Below are 25,019 nucleotides of genomic sequence, written 5' to 3' on the forward strand. Positions count from 1 at the left end.
AGCCTACATATCCTAAAAGAAACCAATCAAGTTAAGCAAATGCCAAGAAGCCAAAAACAACAGAAAATTTTAAAGCATATGAAAAAATCAGACGATATGGAGAACACAAACCCAAACACCCAAATCAAAAGATCAGAGGAGACACAGTACTTGGAGCAATTAATCAAAGAACTAAAGACAAACAACGAGAGCATGGCACAGGATATAAAGGACATGAAGAAGACCCCAGAAGAGCATAAAGAAGAAATTGCAAGAGTAAATAAAAAAATAGATGATCTTATGGAAATAAAAGAAACTGTCAACCAAATTAAAAAGATTCTGGATACTCACAGTACAAGACTAGAGGAAGCTCAACAGCAAATCAATGACCTCGAGGATGACAGAAAGGAAAATGAAAGAACAAAAGAAAGAATGGGGGAAAAATCAAAATGGATCTCAGGGATATGACAGATAATATAAAAAGATTCAAATATAAGACTTATTGGTGTTCCAAAAGGGGAAGAGAAGGGTAAAGGTCTAGGAAGAGTATTCAAAGAAATTGTTGGGGAAAACTTCCCAAATCTTCTAAACAACATAAATACACAAATCATAAATGTCCAGCAAACTCCAAATATAATAATCCAAATAAAGCCACTCCGAGACACATTCGGATCAGATTGTCAAATATTGAAGAGAAGGAGCAAGTTATAAAAGCAGCAAGAGAAAAGCAATTCACCACTTACAAAGGAAACAGCATAAGACTAAGTAGTGACTACTCAGCAGCCACCATGGAGGCGAGAAGGCAGTGGCATGACATATTTAAAATTCTGAGAGACAAAAAATTTCCAACCAAGAATTCTTTATCCAGCAAAGCTCTCCTTCAAATTTGAAGGAGAGCTTAAATTTTTCACAAACAGATGCTGAGAGAATGTGCTAACAGGGGACCTGCCCTCCTTGAGATACTAAAGGGAGCCCTACCGACAGAGAAACAAAGACAGGAAAGAGAGAATATGGAGGAAGGTTCAGTACTAAAGAGATTCAGTATGGGTATGTTAAAGGACATTAAGAGAGAGAAGGAAAAAATATATCTGACAAACATAAAACAAAGGATAGGATGGCTGATTCAAGAAAGGCCTTCACAGTATTTCTTGTCTGGAGTAATGAAAATGTTCTAAAAATTGAATGAAAATTAATTGTGGTGATGGATACACAGCTGTATGAGAGTATCAGAGGCAACTGACTGTACACTTTGTATCTTTGGATAATTGTATGGTATGTGAACAATCTCAATAAAATTAAAAAAAAAAACTGCAACTGTGTAACCAATAAACCCTCTTTTATAAAAGTCAATCCATTTCTGGTGTTTTGCATTCTGACAGCATTAGCAAACCAGAACAGTAATGAACAGAAAACCCATTTGTGACTTGGACTGCAGAGAGCTGAACAATTTGCTAGAGGGTCCTGGAGGCACAACATGGCAACTATGACACTACATGGAGGTTAGCTGATGTGTTGCTGAAGACACTTTTTTGAACTGCTGAAAGAAATACATTTTTCATGATAGTAAAGGGGAAAATTCCTACACTGCCTTATGAACAAAAAGTAGAATAAAAACTAGGGTCTGGGGTTGACATAACATCCATTTAAACATGTGAATATTGCTCTGCAAGGATTTTCACAAATAGTTACAAAAATTTAAGATTCAATTCATTTATTCCTAGTGAAACAATTTCTGTGAGTATCACATTTGGTAAGACATAATCTTGTTCACTTACCTAACATAAAAATTAATATCCAGGATTGAATGCTAAAACTGGACTTCATAAACTGTGGAGATAAAGTCTGAAACTAATAAAAGTCCTCTTAGTTCAAAACTGACAAGAGACTAACATTGTTTTTTTTAATTAATATTACTTTTAATAAAAAGTGAATAAAAACTAACAAACAGAACAGTGCTTTATGATACTGAAAGCTAAAAATGGCAAGATTGACATTACACAATTCTCAAATATCTCAAGGCATAGTTAAGCTAAAAATAAAAACCATCAAGCACAGTATGAAGAAGTTAAAATGGTGATTGCACAGATATCCCTGAAGATTGAGAGAAAGATCAAGTGAGAGAGAAGAGGTGTAACTGAGTAATTAGTATTTAGCAAATGACTATGACTACTGAATCATTGTATGGATGTTTCTTTTTAGTTGCTAGTGTATGGAATAGTCAGAAGGAAACACCTGAAATTATTGAACTGTAATCCAGTAGCCTTGATCTTTGACAATGATTATATAAGCATATAGCTTTCATCTTTTGACTGTGTGATTGTAAAAGCCTTGTGACTGAAGGATAAATGTGACTGACCTCATTTATCCAGTGTATGAGCAGATGAGTAATAAAATAAAAACAAGCATGGAAAAAATTAATAATAGGTATTATTAAATTGGGGAAAAAATATCCCAATGTAAACTATGGACAGTAGTTATAGTACTATTTTAATAATCTCTCATCAATTGTAACAAATGTAACTACTCTTAAAAAATAGTAGAATTACAAAAAAAAGTGTTAACATCTACTGTAACAAATTTGCCATACCAATGCAAGTGATGGTGGTGGGGTAGTATATGGGAATCCTTTATTTTATGCATGATTGTTCTGTAAACCCACAAATTCTCTAATAAAAGAATTTTTTTAAAAAATCAAGCGAACATTCTCTCCATGTTTAGAACCTTCATGTGTGAACAGCTGTTTTCCATCATGGGTGACTAAAACTAAATATAGCTCCTAGTTGACAGAGTCAAGGCTATATTCTATATTGTATTCAGCAAGAGGCAGGAGATCTGACAGTTACATTTTGAAAAGAAAAGATGTCAGGTTCTAAAGTAGGAATGAATTGGAAAGAAAAAATTAATAATTTAATAATTAAAATGTTTTTATTTTCAACTTTAATTTTTCTCACATTTCTCTTTTTAAGTTCTAATATCACCCATGCTTTTACTGCTATGTTGGTACACCAACGCTGATTTAAAATAAAAGTAGTTTGACTATAATTCTGTGGATTTCTCTTCCTTCAGCCAGCTGCACTCACTTGCTAGATATTTCTGCTCCTAAGTTTCATACTCTGCCATATTTCAATCTCCCATTTGATTAATAAAATCTCGTATACTTCAATAGTCTATTTTAAAAAAAGAATGTTATATCTCTAACCAGGGAGGAGTTTCATCATGGTAGGGGTTGTGGATTATCCCCTCTTATGTAATCAACAGAGTCAAAAATGCAGAAAGTGCTCCAGCATCCAGCACCCCTGTCTCTTCTTTGGCCATCTCTGGCTCTTCCTTCACTCACCTCCACAGTTCTTGGGTCCTTGATGCCTCATTCCAGACCTAGAACAAGAGGGACAGAAGAGAATATCCAGTAAGTTGACATGCATTAGCAACTATCCTACCAGGCCCTGAGAAGTGAACATGGAGCTAAATCAGACAAGGTCCCTGCACTCAAGAAAATTCACCCTGGAAAATTAGAGACATACTCAGATGATCAAATAAAAACCATCAAATAATGAGCAGAAAAGGAGAGAATGACTAACTCAATGGGGGCAGTGGGAGGGGGGCCAAGGGGCTTAGAGAAATGATTACTGATCAAGTCTCGAAGGATGAGTAGTTGTTCTCTAAGAGAACGGCTGAGGCATTCCAGGGAGAGACAGACAGCCCAGGCAGAGACTTCTAAGTGTGAAAAAAGATGGGTGATAGTCCTAGTTTGCTAATGCTGCCAGAATGCAAAACACCAGAAATGGATTGGCTTTTATAAAAGGGGGTTTATTTGGTTTCACAGTTACAGTCTTAAGGCCATAAAGCGTCCAAGGTAACACAACAACAATCAGGTACCTTCATTGGAGGATGGCTAATGGCATCCGGAAAACCTCTGTTAGCTGGGAAGGCATGTGGCTGGCGTCTGCTCCAAGTTCTGGTTTCAAAATGGCTTTCTCCCAGGATGTTCCTCTCTAGGCTTCAGCTCCTCAAAAATGTCACTCTTAGTTGCACTTGGGGTATTTGTCCTCTCTTAGCTTCTCTGGAGCAAGAGTCTGCTTTCAACGGCCGTCTTCAAACTGTCTCTCATCTGCAGCTCCTGTGCTTTCTTCAAAGTGTCCCTCTTGGCTGTAGTAGCTTGCTCCTTCTGTCTGATCTTATATAGTGCTCCAGTAATTTAATTCAGACCCACCCTGAATGGGTGGGCCAACACCTCCATGGAAATTATCCAATCAGAGTCATCACCCACAGTTGGGTGGAGCACATCTCCATGGAAACACTTTAAAGAATTACAATCTAATTAACACTGATAGGTCTGCCCACACAAGATTACATCAAAGATAATGGCGTTTGGGGGGACATAATACATTCAAACTGGCACAGTGAATAATTTGCCTTCATTGGAACATAGGGTTCCAGTTGGGAGGGAATGGGAAGAGAAGTCACAGATTGGCTTAGACCAACCTTCAAAAGTTTTAATGGCAAAAACAGTGAGGGGCCACTTGAGAATTTTGAATAGGGTGGTGGCAGGGCAAAACTGGGTTTTTAGGAAAATCACACTGGCTGCTGTCCAGGGCAAGGATTGGAAATGAGAAATGGAGAAGGCATCATAAGAAGGTTGGAAGGTACAGGCCAAGGGGATGTGTCTCCCACAAACTGCTCTCTGCAGGAGGCTCAGGATGCCATACCTCTCCCCCCTCAGGCGAGGCCTACCTAGTGGAACCTCTAGCTAGGATTCTGAAGCCTACGTAGCTTCAGTGGGAAAGGTGGAGCCGCCCCTCTGACGGTTCCATTCCAGGGAGGCCAGGCTTCAGTTTCCACAACCTTTGCTCATGTGCCAGCTCAAAGTTTTGCAACCTTTAAAAAGTCTTCTTGGCTGGCAGGAATGTAAAGATTATATTTTACAAAATCATACCCAGCAAGATTTATGCATTGACCGTTTCTATAGTTCCCAATTTAAAACTCAATTGGGATCCTATTTTTCAAATGTAGAATTATAATATGTAATACATTCTGGATCACTGTTTTAGATCTTGGCCTTCCCAATGACACTGTGAGGCAGGGATTATTGACTTCATTTTACCTATGGGGAATCTATGATGCAGAGAAATTGGTGCTACCAAAGGATGTAAGACACCTGCCTTTCAAACTCTGCTCCTAGGGTATCCCTTGCCTGCTGCTGTGATAGCTAGGTAAATCCCTCACTGGGTGATAGTTTACTTACTGGTAAAAATGAGGATGTGAACCCAATATTTCACTTAATACATTTTAAATTACAATTACAGAATTCAATCAAGGATCTTCTTATTAATAATTTTGGAAAAAAAATGACACAATAATGTACTTTAAGTTCCTTACAGAAATTCACTCACTCAACAAATATTTACTGAGGGCACACTAAATGCCCAGCCAGACACTCGGTGCTGGAGATGCAGTGAAAAGAAAGACAAAATCCATGCTCTTGGAAATAAGTCTAGCATTGGAAAACAGATATGAAACAAACACATTGTACAAACAATCATTTAAGTACAGTGGTGCTGTGTTCTACAAAGGAAGAGTACAGTGTACCTGTAACGATGGAGTGGTAGTGCACTCAACAGGTAATTCATTCACAGTTACTTAGAAACACAGCTATGAAGGTAAAAAAAACAAGATGAAGGGACTGGGAGTGACTGGGAAGGGGCGTTCTACAGCTAAGGTGGTCAAGGGTTCCAACCCGAGACAGGAAGGACAAGGTGCCATTCATGGGAAGAACCAGGAGTTTGGCTCTCCACACAGCGGCAAATGGGAAAGCAAAAGCTCTGAAGAAGAAAAATCCAGAATATTCTGGAAAAAGTAGGAGTGGAAAAAGAAACAATTCTGAAAAACAATTTTAGGGATAAACCCCGATGGCAGAGGGCATGCATCTTGTTCACAGGCGCCTAGCATCAGGCCTGACAGAGTAGGAGCTTAAAAATCTTTGGATGGATGGATGGATGGATGGATGGATGGATGGATGGATAGATGGCTGGCTGACTGGCTGGCTTTCAAAGCGAACCTCTCCAAAAGCTGTCAGAGGGTTCCACCCTGGTGGCCGCCGGTCTGAGGCTTATGGGTCCGGGGGGCTGGGGAGACGCGTATCCTCCGCGTGCTTCACGGATTCAAAGCAGCCCGACGCCATCCCTTCAAAGATGGGGAAACTGAGGTCCCGGAGAAGATCCTGGCCTCAGACACGCAGGTGACGCAGGGAACCCCAGAATCCCGTCTCCACCCGGATAAAGTGAGTTACCTTGTCCACCTGGGCAGCGCTGAGGAGATCTGGCTCCTCCAGGAAGGAGAAGACGTGCAGCAGCTCGTGCAGACCCAAGGGCGGCTTCACCTTGCTGCAGCACGGAAGCTACTCTTCAGCCCCACCTTCGCCCTGTGTACGCGGGTTCAACTAGCACCACCAGCCCAGCTGCACCCCATCCCTCCCGCGCTACTTCCGCCCCTCAGAACTAGACCCGCCCAGTTCTTCTGCACTTCCGCCCCTCAGAATAGCCCCGCCTCGCCTAGCTCTACTTCCGCCTCGCTCCGCTGGCCCCCGCCCAGCTGCGCCTCCGCCGCTCTCAACTTGCCCAGCCCATTCCCACTGCGCTTCGGTTATCCTAGCTCCGCCCGGATAGAGTAAATCTTGCCCAGCCCCTCTCCACTTCTGCTCAAATAGCCATGCTCCGCACAGCTTAGCCCCACCCAGACCGTGCGCTAATGCCCTGCTCTGCTAACACCCATCAAATGACCACGCCCCGTCCCACTTCTCCCTGATCCTGGCTTTAGTCTTTATTCTCACCTAATGCTCTAACTCTCCACTTCTCCCTGTCCTTCCCTGGCCCTCGTTCTTCTCTTGACCCCAGGTCCTAACACCCACCCAGCCCCTCTACTTCGTCTTTCTACTGACACTTGCTCTCACCCCGGACCTTGCCCTGGTCTTGAACCTGGCACCTCCAAGCCCTGGCACTCAACCCTGCTTGGCCTGGTTCTGGCCCTGGCCCTCGACCTTCACCTTCCCTTTGCCCTGGCCTTCCCCTGGTCTTCACCCTGGCTTTTATCCGGGCTCTGACCTGGTCTTTGCCCTAACCTTTGCCCTCAACTTGACCGTGGCCTTTGCCCTGGCTGTCACCCTGACCCTGGCCTGCTTCCTATTGCCATAACCCTCAAACTCACCCTTATCTTAGCCACACACTCACCCTGACCCTTGCCCTGACCCTTACCCTCCCCTAACCGTCACATTTACCCTGAACCTCACCCTCACCCTCACCCTCACCCTCACCTTCAGCCTGGCCCTTACCCTCTTGCTGGCCAACACCCTCACCTAACACTCACTCTTGCCCTGAACCTTGCCCTGGTCTTGGTTCTGGCCCTGGACCTCACTCTCACCTTTACCATTGCCTTCTCAATGACCCTGATCCTAAATCTGGCCCTAAATCTGATGACTTCCTTGCCCTGGCCCTCACCCTTACACCAGCTCTCACCCTCACCTGGGCCCTCATCCTAATGAGCATCAGCACTGACTGCACTCTGGACCTTACCTTGGTCTTGGTCCTGGCCCTGGCCAGGTTCAGGTCACCATTTGTGTAAGGGAGAAGATCAAGGTGAGGGTCAAGTTCAAGATCAAGTTCAAGATCAGAGTGGGTTAGGGTTATCAAGTGAGGTTGCGAGTTAGAATGAAGTTGAGGGTGAGTGTCCAGGTCAGGTCAAGGTCAGGGTAATGTTCAGAGTCAGGTTTAGTGTCAGGGAAGGGTTTAGGATAATGCCAGAGTGAGGGTCAATTTCAAGATCAGGTTTAAGGGCAGGCTGAGCATGAGTCAAGATCAGGGTCATGATGAGTGCCGGGAGGAGGGACAGATAGGGGGTCAGTGTCAAAGTGAATGTCAAGGTCTAGTTCAGGTTCAAGGTCAGGGTGGTGACAGGGTCCATGCTATTTAAGGGTTTATATAAAGATAAGTTTTAGTGCCAGGGTGAAAGTCAGGGTCAAGTTTAGGTTCAAACTCAAGTTCATGGTCAAGGTGCAACAGTGTCACGATAATCAGAGGTTGAAAGTCAGTATCAGGCTGAAGTTCTAGACTAGAGTTAGTTACTTTCTAGGTCAAATTCATGATCAAATGGGGTTCAGATCAAGGTCATGTGAGTATTCAGTGTGTCTGAAGGTCAAGGCTAGGGTAAGGCAGAATGTCAGGATCACTGTCAGTGTCATTTGAAGATCAGGATTAGGGTGAGTTTCATAGTCAAGTCGGACTCAAGGCCAAGTTCAAGGTTACAGTGAAGTCAGGGTCAGGATGATGGTCAGTGTCATGGTGAAGGCAGAGTCCAGGTGATGCTCAGTGTCAGTATCAGGGTCTAGTTCAAATCAAATCCAAGGTCAGGGTGGAGTCAAGGTATTGGTTCCATGAGGGTCAGGGTCAGGGTCAGGCTGCTGTCAGAGTTAGGGTAAGTGAGAGGATCAGGGTCATTGTCATTTAAGATTCACGGTCAAGGTGAGGGTCAGTGTCAAGATAATGTTCAGGGTCAGGCCACATTCAAGGTCAAGCTCAAAATAGTCTTGGGGTCAGTGTAAAATCAGGGTCTTTGAAGGTCAGCGTGAGTTCAAATCAAAGTCGAGATCAGCATCAGGTTCATGATCAGGGTCAGGGTGGTGGTAAGTTTCAGGGTCAAGTTTCAGTGCCAGGGTGAATTCAGGTTCAGGATCAAGTTAAGGTTAAGTTCAAAATGAGGATCAAAATGATATTCAGGTAAAGGGTAATGTTGGTCAGATTAAACATCAGGTTTAGGGTCAGGACCATTTTTAAATGAACTGTCAGGTTGAATATCAGGATGAGGGTCAGTCTGACTTTGAGGGTCAAGGTCAGGGTAAGTCTCAAGTTCACGGTGAGGATCAGGGTATCATTTTCAGGATCATCCTTAGGGTCAGTGTCAGGGTTCAGTTAAATTTCAGGTTCAAGGTGAAGTTGAAGGTCAGGGTGGGGTTGGGGTCAGCATTATTTAAGAGTGGTGTCAGGGATAGGGTATAAGGGTAAGATCAGGTTCAGTGTCAAACTCAAAACAGTGTCAAACAGTGTCAAGTTCAAGATCACATTCAAATTGAGGGTGAGGATGAGTTTCAGTAACTGGGTCAGGTTGAAGGTCAAGTTAAATCTCAGACTGGGTTAAGGTCATGTGAGGATTGGGGTCTGGCTGACATATAGGATGAGGGAATATAGTCAGAGTCAATGTTATTTGAGGGTCAGGGTTAGGAAGACAGTATTAGACTTAGGGCAAGGTTGGGTTCAGGGTCAAGTGCAAGGTCATGTTCAAGGTCAGCATGATGTTGCCATCTGGGTCAAGGTCAGTATCAAGATCAGGTTAATGATAAGGGTCGAGGTAAGGGTGAAGATTGATTCCTGTTTTAGAGTTGGCTTCAGTATAAGAGTGTATTTCAGGGTCAGTTACCAGTCATGTTCAAGGTCAAGGTGGAGTCAGGGCCCAGGTGGGTCATAGTGATAGTCATTGTCAAGGCAAAGATTCAGCATAGGGACAGAGTAAAGTCGAGGGTGGATTCAGTTCAGGACAGTGTTCTAGGTCAGGTTTAGGGTCAAGGTCATGATCAGTATAGGTGTCTTTCTCAGGGATTAAGTCAAGACCAGGTTCAAGGTCGGGGTGTGTATGTATGATGGTCATATTAATCATCACATTAGAATCAGGTTCCTGGTAAATGTAAGGGTCAAGATGAGGATCAGTTAGAGGGGCAGGGTCACAGTGAAGGTGAGGATCAGGTTCCTGGAGAAGATGAAGTTTCAGAAATTCAAGTCAGATTAGGTCAGAATCAAGATGATGGTTAGGGTCAGGGTCAGAATAGGGTTGAAATCAGGGGATTTGTCAGGGTTTAGATTGAGAATCAGTGTGAGAATCCATTTCAGAGCCATAGGTTTGAGGTCAAGTTCAAGGTCAGAGCAGGGTCAGGTTTAGGATGCTTTGTGGGATGGGGTCTGATGGAGGGTTAATGTTAAGGTGAGTGAGAGGGTCAGAGTCAAGGTGATGGTCACTGCCGCAGAGAAGTTCAGGGTCCAGTTCAGGTTCAAGATCAAGTTAATGGTCAAGATGATGACCAGACAGTCAGGATTAATATTAGGGTGAATTTTAAGGCCAGGGTTAGGTTAGTTCAGTGTCAAGATTGAGTTCATGTTCAAATTCATGGTTAGTGTGTGGTCAAGTTTAGGGTCATGTGAATGTAGGAGTTCTGTTGAGGAGCAGGGATAGGCTAAGTAAAAGGCTCAGGATCAAGATCAGGACAATCTGAAGATTAAAGTAAGAGTGAGGTTCAGTGTCAAAATGAATAGCAGAGTCAGATTCAGAGTCAAGATCAGGGTAAGGTCAAGTTCAACAGAGGGTGTGTCAATGTATGTGTCTGTGTCTTGGTGAGGATCAGGATTAGGATGAGGAATAGAATCAGGATCAAGGTAAGGTTCAAGGTCAAGTTCAATGTCATTTTCAAGGTCTGTGTGGGTCATGGACAAGATCATGTGTGTGGGGGGGGTCTGGCTGAGCATGAGGGTAAGGATGAGGGGGAAGGTCAATGTCATGGGAGGATAAACATGAGGATAAGAAATAGTGTTGGATTCAGGGTCAATTCAAGGCCAGGCTCAAGGTTATAGTCAAGTTCAAGGTCAGGGTGGGTCAGCATCCAGGTCAGGGTAGAATCAAGGTCAAGTAATAGTTAAAATCAGGATTATGATCAGAGTCAGGTTGAAGGTCAGCTTTAATGTCACGGTCCAGGTCAGGTTCAAGTCCGTTTGGGGTCATTGTCAGGGTTTCCTGATGTTTGGGATCTGACAGGGTCAGGGTGAGGAGGTGGGAGAGGATCAGGCCACTGTCAGTGTTATTTGGAGATCATAGACAAGAGGAGTGTCATTGTCAGGGTGAAAGTCAGGTTCAGGTTCAGAGTCAAGGTCAGTGTCAGGATCCAGATCATGGTGACTGTCAGGGGCAGGGTGTGGGTCAGTATCTGGATTACTGTCAATGTCAGGTGAAGTTCAGAATGACAGGTTCAATGTTGAGTTCCAGATCAAGGTCGGGTTGATTATCATGTAACATATAAGGGTCAGGTTAGCTGTTATACTCAGAGAGAGGGTCAGGGTTATTGTAAAGTGGAGTGTCAGAGTGAGGGTCAGATTCAAGGTCAAGTTCAATGTCAGAGTGATGATCATTGTTAGCATAAGGTTTATCTTTAGGGAAAGAATAAGGTAGGAATACTATACAGCAATACAAATAACTGAACTATTGCCAAAAGCAACTACATGTCTCTGGGCTTCTGTCTCTGTTCTCTGAGCTCTCTCAAAATGTCTCTGCCTTTTATCCTCTTATAGAGGACCCCAGCAAAGGGATTAAGACCCTCCTTGAATGGGTGGGGTCACATCTCCATGGAAACAACCTAATTAAAAGGTCCTACCCACAATAGGTCTGCCCCAACAAATTGGATTAAAAGAACATAGTCTTTTCTGGTGTACAGACCAGATCCAAACCAGCACAAAAATTTAGTGCTGTAACTTTCCATGTAAGTACTAATTTAGCAGCATCCAAAAGCTTTTATATGTTGTGTTTTCATTTTCATTTAGTTCAATATGTGTTTTAAATTTCCTTTTAGACTTTCTCTTTGACCATGGATTATTTACATTTATTGAAATTGTTCAGTCATCGTGTCTCATTAGGCTTCTGTTGGCTGTGACAGTTTCTGAGTTTCCTGGGGTTTGATGACCTTTTTCAACCCAGAAGGTTTCCCTAGAGAATTCTACCAAATGTTTAAATAAGAAAAAAATCAGCATTTACCCAAGTATTTTCTTTTTTTAAAACTTTACCAAAAAATTAAAAAAACAAACAACAAAAAACACGCAATATTTCAAACAAAACAAAGGATTAAGAAAAACAAATAACCTAAAATAACTACTTTGCTTCCAACACATTCCCACCATACCCCAAGAAAAGTAACAAACCACAATCAAAGGCATAAGAAAAACCAAATAACCTAAAATAACTACACTGAAGCTAATTTTTTTTAATGCAATGGCTTTTTTTTTTATTTTATCAAAAAATTTAATACCCAAGTATTTTCTATTTCTGATACTCTTTATTCCTTTATGTAGATGCAGATTTCCATCTGGTATCATTTTCCTTCTGCCACCTTCTGATGTGGGTTGGTTACTGATGAATTCTTTCAGCTTTTGTATATCTGAAAAAGTCTACTTTCCTTTTGTTTAGGGGAAGACATTTTTGCAGGGTAAAGAATTCTAGGCTAACATTTTATTATTGTCATTACTTTAAATGACTACTACCAAGTTATGAAGATGTTCTCTCATGTTTTTTTTCCAAAAGCTTTATGGTTTTGACTTTTATATTTAGGCTTGTGATGCATCTCAAGTTTTCTTGTGCATGGTAAAAGATAGTAGACAAGACTGATTTTTTCCCCAGCATAATTTGTTAGATGGGCTTTCATAGGACTGTTTTGGCATCATTCTTAAAAATCAAATGCCCATATAAGTATGGGTCTCTTCTGGGCCCTTTATTCCATCCCATTGATCCCTTTGTTGATTCTTACACTAGTATGCTGTTTCAATTACTGTTAACATATAACAATTCTTCAAGTCAGGTAGTATAAGTTCTCCATTTTTGTTCTTTTTTGAGACTTCTTGGGATATTCTAAGTCTTTGCAATGCCATGTAAAATTTTAAATTCTGTGGTTAATTTCTACAAAAGGATTGCTGTGATTATCTATCATCTACAATCCATAGTGATTCCCTTTTGACTATGTTATGAGGATCAAGTTTTCTTTTTATCTTATGGATATTCGATTTAAAAAATACAATTTATTGCAAAGATGATGTTTACCCACTGCTCTGAGTGCCACCTTTTTCATAAACTGCTCATGTATGTGTGAGTGTGTTTCATTGGTCTATTTTTTTTGTTGTTCCAGTACCAAACTGATCTAATTTCTTTTAACTTTTCAATAAATCTTGATTGCTCTTTGCACTTCCATATAAATTTTTTAATCAACTTGTCAATTTCCACTAAAAAAATCCTGTGGTATCAAGTGAGATTACATTAGATCAATTTGGGGAAAATTGACAGCTTTATAATATTGAGTCTTCTAATTTATGTACATGGGATAGTTTCCCATTTATTTAGACTTATGTTAATTTAACTCAATATTTCTCTGTGCAGACATCTTGCATTTAAAAAATATATTCCTATTTTATATTTTCACTTTATTGAAATTGTAACCTGTTTCAAGTTTAATTTTCTAAGTGATTGTTACAGGTATTTAGAAAGGCAACAGATTTTTGTACCTTGATCTTGCATTCAGTTACATTGTCAAATCTCTTATTAGTTCTAATAATTAATCTTTCATTCTCTTTGTTTTTGAGTTCATGATTATGTAAGCTGTGAGAATAACATTTCTTTCCAAATATCATGCCTGTTAGGGAGGAGGACTTATTGCACTGGTTAGGACCTCCAATATAAAGGTAAATAGAAGTGGTGACAGTAGGCATCCTTGTTTTTGTTTTTTTTCTTCCTGATCTCAAAAGGAAACGTCATCGTTTCACCCCTAGATATCGTGGTTGCTGAATATATTCTGCAGACAAGCCTCATCAAAATAAGGACTTTCCTTTTACTTCTAGTTTGCTAATGAAATTTTTACCATGAATGGATATTGAATTTATTATTGCAATGATCATGACTCTCTTTTTCTGTTATTGTGAGAAAGTATTTTGAATTTTCTAATGTTATCTTTTATTCTGAGAATAAATCCAACTTGATCATGATATAGTACCTGTTTATATAGTGCTACATTTATTTTGATAACATTTTGTTTATAGTACTTTTCCTTCTTGTAATGTCCTTGTTGAATTTTAGTATCAAGATAATTGCTGATGCCACAAAATAAAGCTGAGCTGACTTTCTTTCATTCTCTGGAATCTTGGCAGTTTTTCTTAAATGACTGGTATAACTGCAGTGAAGCTCTCTGAGTCTGGATTGCTTTGTGGAAATACTTTGATTTGGAAGTTCAGTAGTTTGAGGACACTACAATTTTTCTGTTTTCGTTATTGTAAGTTGAATTTTTTTCAGATTTATGAGCACAAAATTGTTCCTAACATTCTTATTGTCTTCTGAATCCTTTTTCATTCCTGATGTTGATAACTTGGGCTTTCTTTCTCCCTCTCTCCTGATCAGCATCACCCACATTTTTTAGTTACTAAAAAATAACTAAAAAATGCACAAAGAAAGAGGGTAAAACTTCCAAAATTACAAGGAAAAATGGAATAATAAAATGTATTCAATACATCAGGAGACAAATAGCACATAATTTTAAACTATGTTTAAACTGTTGTAAACTAAGAACTATTAGCAATTACGTTAAATGTAAATAAAATAAATGCTCTAAGATTGTCATCTAGACCAAAAAGAATCAATTTTCGGTTTTGTTTCTCTCCATGGTTCTAGTTTGCTAAACTGCTCAAAGCAGACACCATAAAATGCATTGGCTTTAACTATGGGACTCTCTTGACAATCTGATCTTTTTTGGCAGTTATGTTGTCTGCTTACTCCACTGCTTGCCTTCCTTCCCCCAAAAGTTCCTGCTAGGCTGGCTTACCTCTCCCCAGAAAAGAAAAGCACTTTTCTGTGTTTGGAGACACCTGCAAGTTCTAAAATCAAAACACTCTCCCAATTCAAAATCTTTTCTAATGAAGTCCCTCCTTAAGTCTGGATTTGTTTTTATTTGACAGTATATATTAGGTCATTCTGTTTATCTTCTTGGTCAAATTTCTTACATACATTCTGAATTCTTTTTTCTTTGTGTACTTTGTTTCTTGGAGAGGTACTTTAAATCTCCCACTTTAAAAGTAGATTTATATATTTCTGATTTTTAGTTCTATTACTGTTTGGTTTGTATATTTTGGAGGCCATATTATTAAGTGCATACAAATTCAGAAATTTTTAATTTCCCAGTGAACTGAATATTTTGTCATTAGAAATTGTGTTTACCCCTAGTAATGCTCTTTGCTTTAAAATCAATTATGTCTAATATCAGATTTCTTCTCATTTGTGTGGCATGGTAAATTATTTTTTAATCTTTTCCTTTCAAACTTTTGGTGTCTTTACACTTTAGGTTTCTCTCTGGGAAAATCACACAGTTGCATTTTCTTTTTGATCTAGATGACAATATAGAGCATTTATTTTATTTACTTTTAAAGTAATTACTAATATTTCTTAGTTTACAACAGTTTAAACATAGTTGAAAACTATGTGCTATTTGTCTCCTGATGTATTGAGTAAATTTTATTATTCCATTTTTCCTTGTAATTTTGGAAGTTTTACCCTCTTTCTTTGTGCTACCCTAGAAATTCCAATAAGTATCCTTGACTTATCAAAGTCTAATATTAATTAGTACATTTACCTTCTTCCTAAGCAACAGAATGTAATTGCTATAAAATCTGTCTGGTGGGTCCATGATCTGGAATGCCTATGGCCTCTTTTTGCTGCTGCTTATGAATATTGTTTTGTCTCCTCACAAATCTAGTTATCATTGTATGAGTTACATTGTTAGAAAAGTTTTTGCAGAAATAATTTGACATCAATTGTTAATCACCAAATGATCTTTTCATTCAAATTTTCATGTTGACCACATCTTATTTAGATTGTCTCCAAACATATCAAGTTTAGGTACAGGCTTGCACTTATGCAAAGGCCTAGGGAAGTGAGAGCTACTAGAAATTACCTGAATTCAAATTCAGGTAATTTGTGACTGGAGGGTGTTTTAGTTTCCTAGGCTGCTCAAAGCAGATACCATGAAATGGGTCAGCTTTAAATCATGGGAATTAGCTTAGTTTGGGGCCGTGAGAATGTCCAAATCAAGGCATCATCAAGGTGATGCTTTCTTCCCAAAGACAGGTTATGGGTGATCCTTGGCTCCTCTGCCACATAGCAAGGTACATGGCAGCATCTGCTGGTCTCTCCTTTCTCTTCCGGGTTTCACTGATTTCAGTTTCTTGCTTCCATGGCTTTCTCTCTCTCTCTCTGTGTTTATAAAGGACTCCAGTAATAGAATCAAGACCCATCCTGAATGAGGTGGGTCACACCCTTACTGACATCACCTCATCAAAAGGTCTTATGTAATTACAATGGGTCCAAACCCAAAGGAATGAATTAGCTTTAAGAACATGATTTTCTGGGGTACATATAATTCCAAACCACCACCGAATAGCAGAGGCCAGGTCATGACAACATCTTTAAAGACATATGAAAGTCAGACTTGTCCCTGAACAACTGGAGTTTACTATCTTCTGTACTCCCACTAAGTGCTCTGAGGGATTCTAGCAGCATTTGTCATCTCTGCATCCTTGGTGCTTACGGAATAGTTTATCCACATGAAGAATAAAACAAATACTTTAAGAATAAAGGACTGCTAAGAATAATGGTTTCTCTAATCTGTGTTTACCTATCCCGATCTAAAACCACACTTAATCATTGTAATCTTGTCATTGTAATCTTGTCATTGTAATCTTGTAATCATTAATTTTAATCATTGTAATCTTGTGCTAAGTCTTGATGTCTGATAAATCCTTTCATTTTCCTTCCCTTCTCTCTTGCCATTTGCATTTCCATATATTTTTAGAATCAGCTTATCTAATTATTATTAAATAAAGAATAAAAGAGCCTGCTGAGATTGGGACTTCACTGGATAAATGAATTCCAAGGCTGCCTGCTTCCTTACTGACTCAGGACAGGGCACATTTGGCTTTGGCTCATCCTTAACCAGAGGGTGCAGGTTTTGGTGAAACAACTTGTGTGGAGGCTGGATCCCCACCTCAAGCCATTCCTGGGCCTTGACTTCTGTCCATCTCCCTCCCAGAGGGAAGCTCAGCCATAGTAAGCACACAGGGAGCCCTTGGGGCAAAAGCGCCAGTGTTTCACTTACCTCTTTTTACCTCAGGACTTAAGTCTGGAAGGTCCCTCACCAACTTCTCAACACTCTGCTGCATTTCAGGTTGTGGTTTTTGTTGTTTTCAGTGGGAGTAATGGTTTAGAAAACTTCCCCAGTGTTACCAGAAACAGAATATCCAACTGTTTAAACTATATGCATGTTTGGATAATCTTAATAAAAAAGAAAACTATTTTTATAGTTCTTATTTCTGATAATGGCAGACAAGGCTCTTCAGATCAATGGTCCAGATGAAAATAACAAGAACAAAAATGCTAGATCACAAAATGCGGGAACTCCCAAGCCTAGATAAAAGGCTGTAAATGTAGACATAAGCAGAATATCAGAGGACCAAAACCACTTCTGCCTTGAGGACTTGCTGATATGACAAAACCTATGCCCTTGCTCCGTGACCATCCACACTGGTGAGGGTGGTGGCCAAGGGCCCTGCAAGAGGGCTGTCTTCTGGGAAACTGTCCCACGCTGAGCACAGTATCCCGGGAGTGTTCCTCTTTAACCTCAGGAACTTCTCCCTGAAAGTATTTGGACTGATATTAATGTTAGGGGACCACCTCCTTTTTGGTTGGTGTATCCTATCTTTTTCCATCCTATTTTCTTTATCTGTCCATGTCCCAATGTCTTAGATGTGTCTTGTTACCTGCAGTAGCCTACAAACTTTGTCTTTCAACTATTTCATTTATTTGCAATCAATGTAATTACAGCTATATTTGGATTTGTTTCTACCATGTTATTCATGTGCTCTGTTTGTCACATCTGTGGGTAGGTATATTTGTTCCTTTCTTGCTGTTTGTTTAGATTGATGGGTATATTATTTTTTTAAAACTTTATTTATTGAAAAATTAAAACAAGCAAGCAACAACAAAAAACACACATTTCAAACAAAACAAAGGATTAAGGAAAACAATTTAAAATAACTACTTTGCTTCCAACATGTTCCCACCATACCCCAAGAAAATTAATAAACCTTATCCAAACAAACAAGTAAGAAAAACAAATAATCTAAAATAACTACATTGCTACCAACATGTTCCTACCATACCCTAAGAAAATTAACAAACCATAATCAAACAAAGGTATAAGGAAAACCAAATAACCTAAAATAACTACACTGAAGCTAATTTTTAATGCAGTAGATTTTTTTTACTTTATCAAAAACTTAAAAACAAACAAACAAAGACAATTCAAACAAAACCAAACAAAGGATTAAGAAAAACAGATAACCTCAAATAACTGTATTGCTTCCAACATGTCCCTACTATACCCCAAGAAAATTAACAAACCCTAACAAAACAAAGGAATAAGAAAAACAAACAACCTAAAATAACTACATTGCTTCCAACATGATCCTACCATACCCAAGAAAGTTTGCAAACCATAATCATTCCTGAGCATTTGATGGGTATATTATTATAGTAATTATTATTTTAGTCCATCTTCCGCCTCTAATGGCTTGTTTACTTAGTTTCCTGGGGTGTGTGCTTGTGCCAGGCACCAACTGAGACTCTGCAGATTAAAGTCAGGACAGAACAGACACAGTCTCAGCCCCACCGGAGCTTACATTCCATCACAAAATACAAAATAGTCAGGGAACTAATTGGCCCATGAAAAAACTCAAGCCAGGCCACAAGAGAAGGCCAAGGGGGGACAAGGAGGAGGCAGATGCTCCCTGAGCTGGTGTCACTGGGCTGGGACCTAAGTGACAAGGGGCTGCCAAAGGCCTGAGGGAAAGGCACGCTGGGAGAAGGAAGAGGCAATGCACAAGGCTCTGGGTCGGGAGAGGGCAGCAGCTGTGTGCCCTGGAGTCGGCAAACCAGAGACCAGGGTGGGAGAGCAGAGCAGAAGCAGGGAGGACAGACAGGCAGAGATCACAGAGGCTGGATGGGGGCTGGCGCAGGGCAGACAGATGGACTGGATGTGAGTGGAGAAGGAAGGGGGACATGTTAGGATATACACATCTCCTCTCAGCCTTCATCCTCAATCATTCTCTCATCATGTTTTCCCGGCGCCCATGTCCCGACCACTACTCCCTTTGCGATGGACTTACTCTTTTATTTCTTCCCATCAGAGCCTCCTCCACCCCCTCTGCCCTCAGAACCACCTCCTCTTCACGCCTCAGACTCCTCACCCTCCTCCTTCCCCTCCCCTTCGCGGCCTCTCCCTCCTTCTCCACCAGGTCCCTAAGGGGGTTGATGAAGGCAAGATAGGGCTGCAGCACCTGGCAATGACTCTTCACTTCCCGTGGAGGGCAGGGGGCTCCTGCAACATACTGTGAGGGCTGAAGGGCAGCAGAAATGCACACCTCTGAGGACATCTGTGAATGGAGCCACTTCCCCCATGGCCCACAGAGAAATGAGGGCCAGGAGAAGACCTGGCCTCGGCCGTTTCCTTGGATAGGAAATGGTGAAGGGCACACACAGGTGGAGGCACTTGTATTTTCTATAACAAATCTCAAATGCCTCTTTAATGTCTCTGAAGACTAGCACAAACTCCCCCCCACACACACTTGTGTTTCCAAAGTGAGAATATTTGACACTCTGCCCTTCATCCCCCATGGCTCTAAAAGACACGCCTGTGTCCTTGAACCGGAAGGTCGCACCTTGAGAGCCAGAACAAAGGAAGGCACTGCTATGCTGTCGGGCAGTGTCTGGGTGCCCGTCAGTCCCTGGCTAGCAGCAGCGCTCACTGTTTCCGATGAATAAATTAGTGCAGATGTTCACAGCGCGGGTCTCCTTCTCTGCTGGGCTGGATGTCCTCATCTCCCTGGCTGGGAGCAGTGCCTCTGCCTCCTTGAGACCAGCCCTCGCAGAGAGGTTAATGAGAAGGACCCATGGGAGCAGAGGGAAGGGAGAGGGCCCTGGCAGGTCGAGGACCAGGGTAGTCCTGGGGGCAGGCAGGCGGGGCCGGGCCAGTGTCTCACCCCTCTGGGATAAAGGGCCGAATCAGCTCCGGGTCCAGCAGCGACTCCTCGAGAGGCCGGTCCACGTGGAAATCATGGACATGCGGGGGCCCTGGGTGGGCCTTGGGGGCAGGGCCCCCTGGGCGCTGGGGAATCGGCAGCTCCGAGGGGTGGGCAGGCAGTGGAGCCGTGAAGAAGTACTGGTGAAGGAGGGCCTGGGGTGGCAAATATGGGAGGACAGAGGACTTCAGAAGGAAACTAGTCAACTTCCTGTTTCCCACTTCAGCTCACCTCCCTGAGTGGGAGATGCAGACCCTGCCTTTCAGAGGCCCAGGATGCCTGGCTAATGATTCGTCCCTTCATCAACCCATTCGTTCAGTCACTCCACAAACCCTGAGTGCCTACGAGCCTGAAGCACCACTCCAGCAGCTGGGGATACAGCAGTGAACAAAGAAGACAAAACAGCTCTGCCTTTTCCAACTTTAAAATATAGCTGAGGGAGAGGGGATACGATAAACAAGATAAAGAAGTAAAATATATGGTATACCAGATAATGAATAGTGTTACGGAAAAGACAAAACAAGAGAGGGGAATGAGGCACACTGGCGAGAGGTCACCAACTGGAAAAGAGTGAGAGGTCGCATTTGTGTGAACACCTGAAAGAGGTGAACAGTGAGGCAAGAGGATACCTGGCGGAACAGTGTTCCAGGCAGAGGGGACAGCAAGTACTCAGACCACAGAGGGGGGTGGGCCTGATGCGTTTCAGGACCACCCAGGAGGCCCTGGGCTGGAGAGGAGTAAGCGAGGGGGAAAGCAGTAGGCAGGACTAGAGTGGGGATGGCATCAGCACCTGTGCCTCTGGTGGTGCCCTCGAAGAACCTAGGGTTTGACTCCAAGCAACATGAAACCACAGGAGGGCTCTGGGCAGGGGAGTGGGGTGCCTGGCTGTTTGGAACAGGCCATTTTCTCTGCAAGGCAGGCAGCAGAGCTCTTGGTCAGTGGTCAAGGAGGCGCAGTGCTTCAGGCTGGAGTGGCAGCAGTTAAGGGGGCTGAGAAGTGGGCAGAAGGCCTTGGTGCACTTTGAAGCTGGAGCCAGCAGGATGTGGCTAGAAGGAAACAGGGGTTTCCTGGGAAAGAAATACCTTTAGCGCTGGGAGTGCGTGAGGGGGAGGGTTGGTCACCAACAAGAGTGACAGGTACACCTGAGGGGGGATGCCCTCATACCCATCCAGCTCCCCTTGGCCACCCTACCATCCTACCCTGCCCTCCGGCCATGGCGAAACTCTCCTGGGGCCTGATCTCCAGGCCTCTGCTCATCCGATTCCTTCCTCTTGGGATGGCCTCTCCCCATTTCTCTTTGCCAAACATCTCGTTGTGCCCAAGCCTGCCCTCCTCCAGGCCTTGCTTGGCCCATAGAGCCAGTTACAACCCCTTCCTCCTCTCCTGGACTCCCAGGGCCTTGGGGGTGGGATCTCCTATGGAACTCTCATGATAGTTTATGTCAAGAGCCATACAGAGGCAGGGCTGTGTCTGCTTGTTCACTGCTCGGTATCCAGGCCCAGTAAGTAATATTTGTTGGAGAAAAGAAGGAATGAAGGAACGAGTCATTTGCGACTCTCTGTTATTGGGCCTTTGCCACATGTCCTGCCACGTCGGAGCTGTGCCCCTCAGCAACGTGGGCTTTCCTTGCCAGGAGGTCCCTCCCTGCTCCCCTGCACCTACCCAGGGAGCGCTGTGAGAGGCACACCAGCTTCGAGTCCCCCATCCCCTGGGGGTGCTGGGTACAGTACAGGCAACCTGGACACCTGGGATCTGTTCCCAGCCCACTGAGGGTTCTAACGGGCTTTCACTTGCTGGGGTCACAGAGGATCGGGGCAATGAGGGGTGGGAATGGGGGGCAACTGAGGAGCAGAGATCCCGGCCCCCACCCTACCTGGGAAGCTGCGATGCGCTGGTGAGGAGGGTAGAGGAGGAACTGTCCCAGCAGGTCCACAGCCTGAGGGGAGGCGTCGGGCAGCACCTCCTCCAGGGGCACAGGCGCCTGCTCCTTAAAGGAGATCTTATTGTAGTCGGGCAGCTCAGTGATCTCCTGGGTGGAGAAGAGGGGTTCATCAGAGCTGGTGCCCGCCCTCGCCAGCTCACACTGACATCAGTGCCCAGTCGCTGACTCTCTCTCTCCCCCTCATCTGCTCTCTCATCCATTTGTTCCCCTGGCCTCTCACTCTACCACTCACTCGCTTGGTCATTCATTCTCCACTGCTGCTTTCAGGTACCCACTCCAAGCCCCACTTGGTGGGACCCTACAACAATGTGTTCTGGGGTGGGGATGGATGGAGAAGGCACAGAGAACAAGGCCTGGCCTCCCTCCTTCTGTGGCTCAGTGTGGCAGGGAGGTGGCCAGGACACTGGTCGCTGTCAGGTCAAGAGGGCTTGGGGCCATGAGAAAGCGGAGGTTTGGGGCAGCACTTCCTGTTGGAGAGAATGGAGTAAAACCTGCCCCTACACCCTCCACACTCTGGGCCCCTTCAAACCGGCCAGACTTGAGGGCTTGGGGTGCCCAAGATGCGAAGCACACAGCAAAGCTGTTCGATGTCGTTCTCCCCCGGGAACAGGGGGGACCCATTCAACAGCTCCCCCATGATGCAGCCTACGGCCCTGTGGATAGAAAACATCAAACAGCTCAGAGCTCCACAGCCTGAAACAAAGACCTACTCCCACGCCAGCTCAAACACCTCACACTCTGGTCAACACTCTGACAAGCTTCACATATTTTGTCAGTACCCCTGCAGACCAACCCAGGGGCTTCATATCCAGGGATGCACACCCCTAAATAGGTAGAAGACCTCAGTCCTAGAACACAGACCAACTCTCCTTCCCCAAAATGGCTGTGAGACCTCAACCCTGAAACACACAGCCACCCCCCGAACAGTTCTGAGCCTTTTCAGAGCCCCACCATCTGGGACACACAGCTCCTCCACCTCTCACACCCCCACCATTCCAGGGAAGTCCTCCAAAACAGCTTGAAGATCTCATACCTTGGGTGCAAACCATCACCCTCACCACCCCAACCCCCAACAAAGTCTCAAGGACTTCACAGGTAGGGACATAGGACTCCAAAGATTTGAGACCGCACACCATGGGATATAATCCCTTCCAACACACACAGACACACCTGTTTTGACACTCCCTACCTTAAGCCTCAGACCACCTCCCCACACAAGCTCATAAGCTTCACACCTGGGACAACCACTCCTGATCCCACTGCTACCCCCACCCACTTCAAAAACATCACAGTGAGGAGCAGTGACCCAAAACTGATCAGAGATATCTCAACCACGGTCAGGGATCCCACCCCCACCCCAAGATAACCTAGACTTCACAACAAGGGAAAAACCACCGAGCAGTTTAGAGAACTCAAAGCCCAGAAGACCAAACATGAATCCATGGACCACATCATGCCCGCCACCCCCCAGGAGTCTCACCATAGGTCAACGCCCTGGTCATACTGGCGGGCGCCATACAGGAGCTCAGGGGCTCGGTACCACCTGTGAGGGAGAGGGGGATGGTCTGATAGGAGGCTGTACCAGAAGGACCACCCATAAGCAATGACTGGGCACAAGGTCCAGAAGCATCCCTTCTCCAGCAAGAGGGTTGGAGTGCCTGCCTCACCCATTGCCAGGTCTTGCCAGGAACTGGCCCTCCCTACCTGGTAGCCACCTGGTGCGTGTAGAGACGGCTGCCATCTGGGGAAAAGACCCGGGCCAGGCCAAAGTCTGCTATCTTGAGCTGACCCGAGGTGCTGATGAGTAGGTTAGCTGGTTTCAGGTCCTGGGGGAATCAAAGGAGGCATGAGTCCCCATGGAGATCAGGTGGGGCCTCGGGACTGGAGGGCTGGGCAAGGTGAGCACCCAAGTCATGCCCTGGCTCCCCACCTCCTCCAAATTCTTCACCCTCCCCCCCCCCATTCCAGGCTCTGTCTAGCCTCTGACCATTTTTCTTCATGAGCTGACCCCACCCTCAGGCCCAGCCACCCTTGTAAGGCTGCGCTGGACCCTGTGCCCAACTGACCCGATGCACGATGTTGTTGGCGTGGCAGAAGGCAACACCCTTGAGCAGCATCTGGAGGTAGCTCTTGACCTGGGCCTGGGCCAGAGGCCTCTGGGCATGGCGCACCACCTCAGCCAGATCTGACAGCATGAACTCGAAGGCCAGCACGAAGCCAGCGCCATGAGGGAATACGGCCTTCAGCTGTACCACCTGCGGAGCAGCGGGGCCTCTCTCAGCCCACCAGACAGGGAAGGGCCCCAGCAAATATCGTCTCTCGGGGACCCCCTCTGTAATCTCCAGTCCTTGCCCTGATGGAGGACCAAGCACGTGGAGAAGGTGAAATGGGACCCGAGTTTGGAACCACAGAGCTTCTACCAACACAAGGAGGAGCCAAACCCTAACCCTCTACTAACTCTCAGGGAAAAAGAGCTCAAAAGGTCATGTAAACCAGTATACCCAATGGAAAGCCATCTGGTTACATAAACATACATCCCTGAAAAGGTTTCCTACCATTTTCTCTACAGCTGTAGTATCTCAGCACCAAGAGAAGGGCACCAGTAATCAAAACAACCCCCGGTGCTGGGGACAACTGGACACAAATACTTACTGAGGGCCCAACAGTCTCAGAGGTGCCAGGGGCTGTACAAAGCAGTGAGCCAAGGAGACAAAGACCAGCAGGCCCTTAATGAGGTCATAGCAAAGGGGGAGACAGAGGACCAACCCATCAACAAATGAAACAGAATACTTTCAGGTTCTGATACGGACAAGAACAGAAACAGAACAGAGGAGTGAGTGTGCTTTTGAGTGAGTAGAGAAAAGAATCCTGGGATCAGGGAAGGCTTCTCTAAAAAGCTGACAGTGACCTGACCAATGAGGAGCCAGTTTGGTAGAGATGTGGAAAGAAGCCCTGGGTAAGGGGAACAGCAAGTGTCAGGCTCTGAGGCAGGAGGAGAAAGGAGGCTGAAGGGACACAAGAATGTGGGGTTTTTACAGACAAGGAGGTCTGTTTTGTTCTGTACTCTCAGAGCCTGGAAGAGTGTTTATCGCACGACAGAAGCTTAAGAAGTTTTGTTGAATGAATAGAAAGGGAGA

The 25,019-nt window shown here is 44.0% G+C and overlaps 1 protein-coding gene and 1 pseudogene across 2 annotated transcripts; both read right to left on the bottom strand.

Annotated features, from left to right (window-relative positions):
• The window catches only part of LOC119505251, an 84,133-nt pseudogene extending 64,838 nt beyond the window's left edge, over nucleotides 1–19,295 (bottom strand).
• Nucleotides 18,283–25,003, bottom strand: CDK20 (cyclin dependent kinase 20). 2 transcript variants are annotated; one of them, XM_037796835.1, is made up of 6 exons: nucleotides 23,949–25,002; nucleotides 23,587–23,708; nucleotides 23,363–23,425; nucleotides 22,412–22,535; nucleotides 21,814–21,969; nucleotides 18,283–20,095 (listed from the first exon to the last, which is right to left on the bottom strand). In XM_037796835.1, the coding sequence occupies exons 1-6, from the start codon at nucleotides 24,075–24,077 to the stop codon at nucleotides 19,898–19,900; spliced, it is 792 nt and encodes a 263-aa protein (XP_037652763.1). In that variant the 5' UTR covers nucleotides 24,078–25,002; the 3' UTR covers nucleotides 18,283–19,897. The 2 variants fall into 2 exon arrangements, with proteins under 2 accessions (XP_037652763.1, XP_037652764.1); XM_037796836.1 differs by having other exon boundaries at nucleotides 19,952–20,986; nucleotides 23,949–25,003.
• Nucleotides 25,004–25,019: the final 16 nt, after the last annotated feature.

This window comes from Choloepus didactylus, chromosome 10 (genome assembly GCF_015220235.1).
Source record: "Choloepus didactylus isolate mChoDid1 chromosome 10, mChoDid1.pri, whole genome shotgun sequence".
NCBI classification, from domain to species: Eukaryota; Metazoa; Chordata; class Mammalia; order Pilosa; family Megalonychidae; genus Choloepus; species Choloepus didactylus.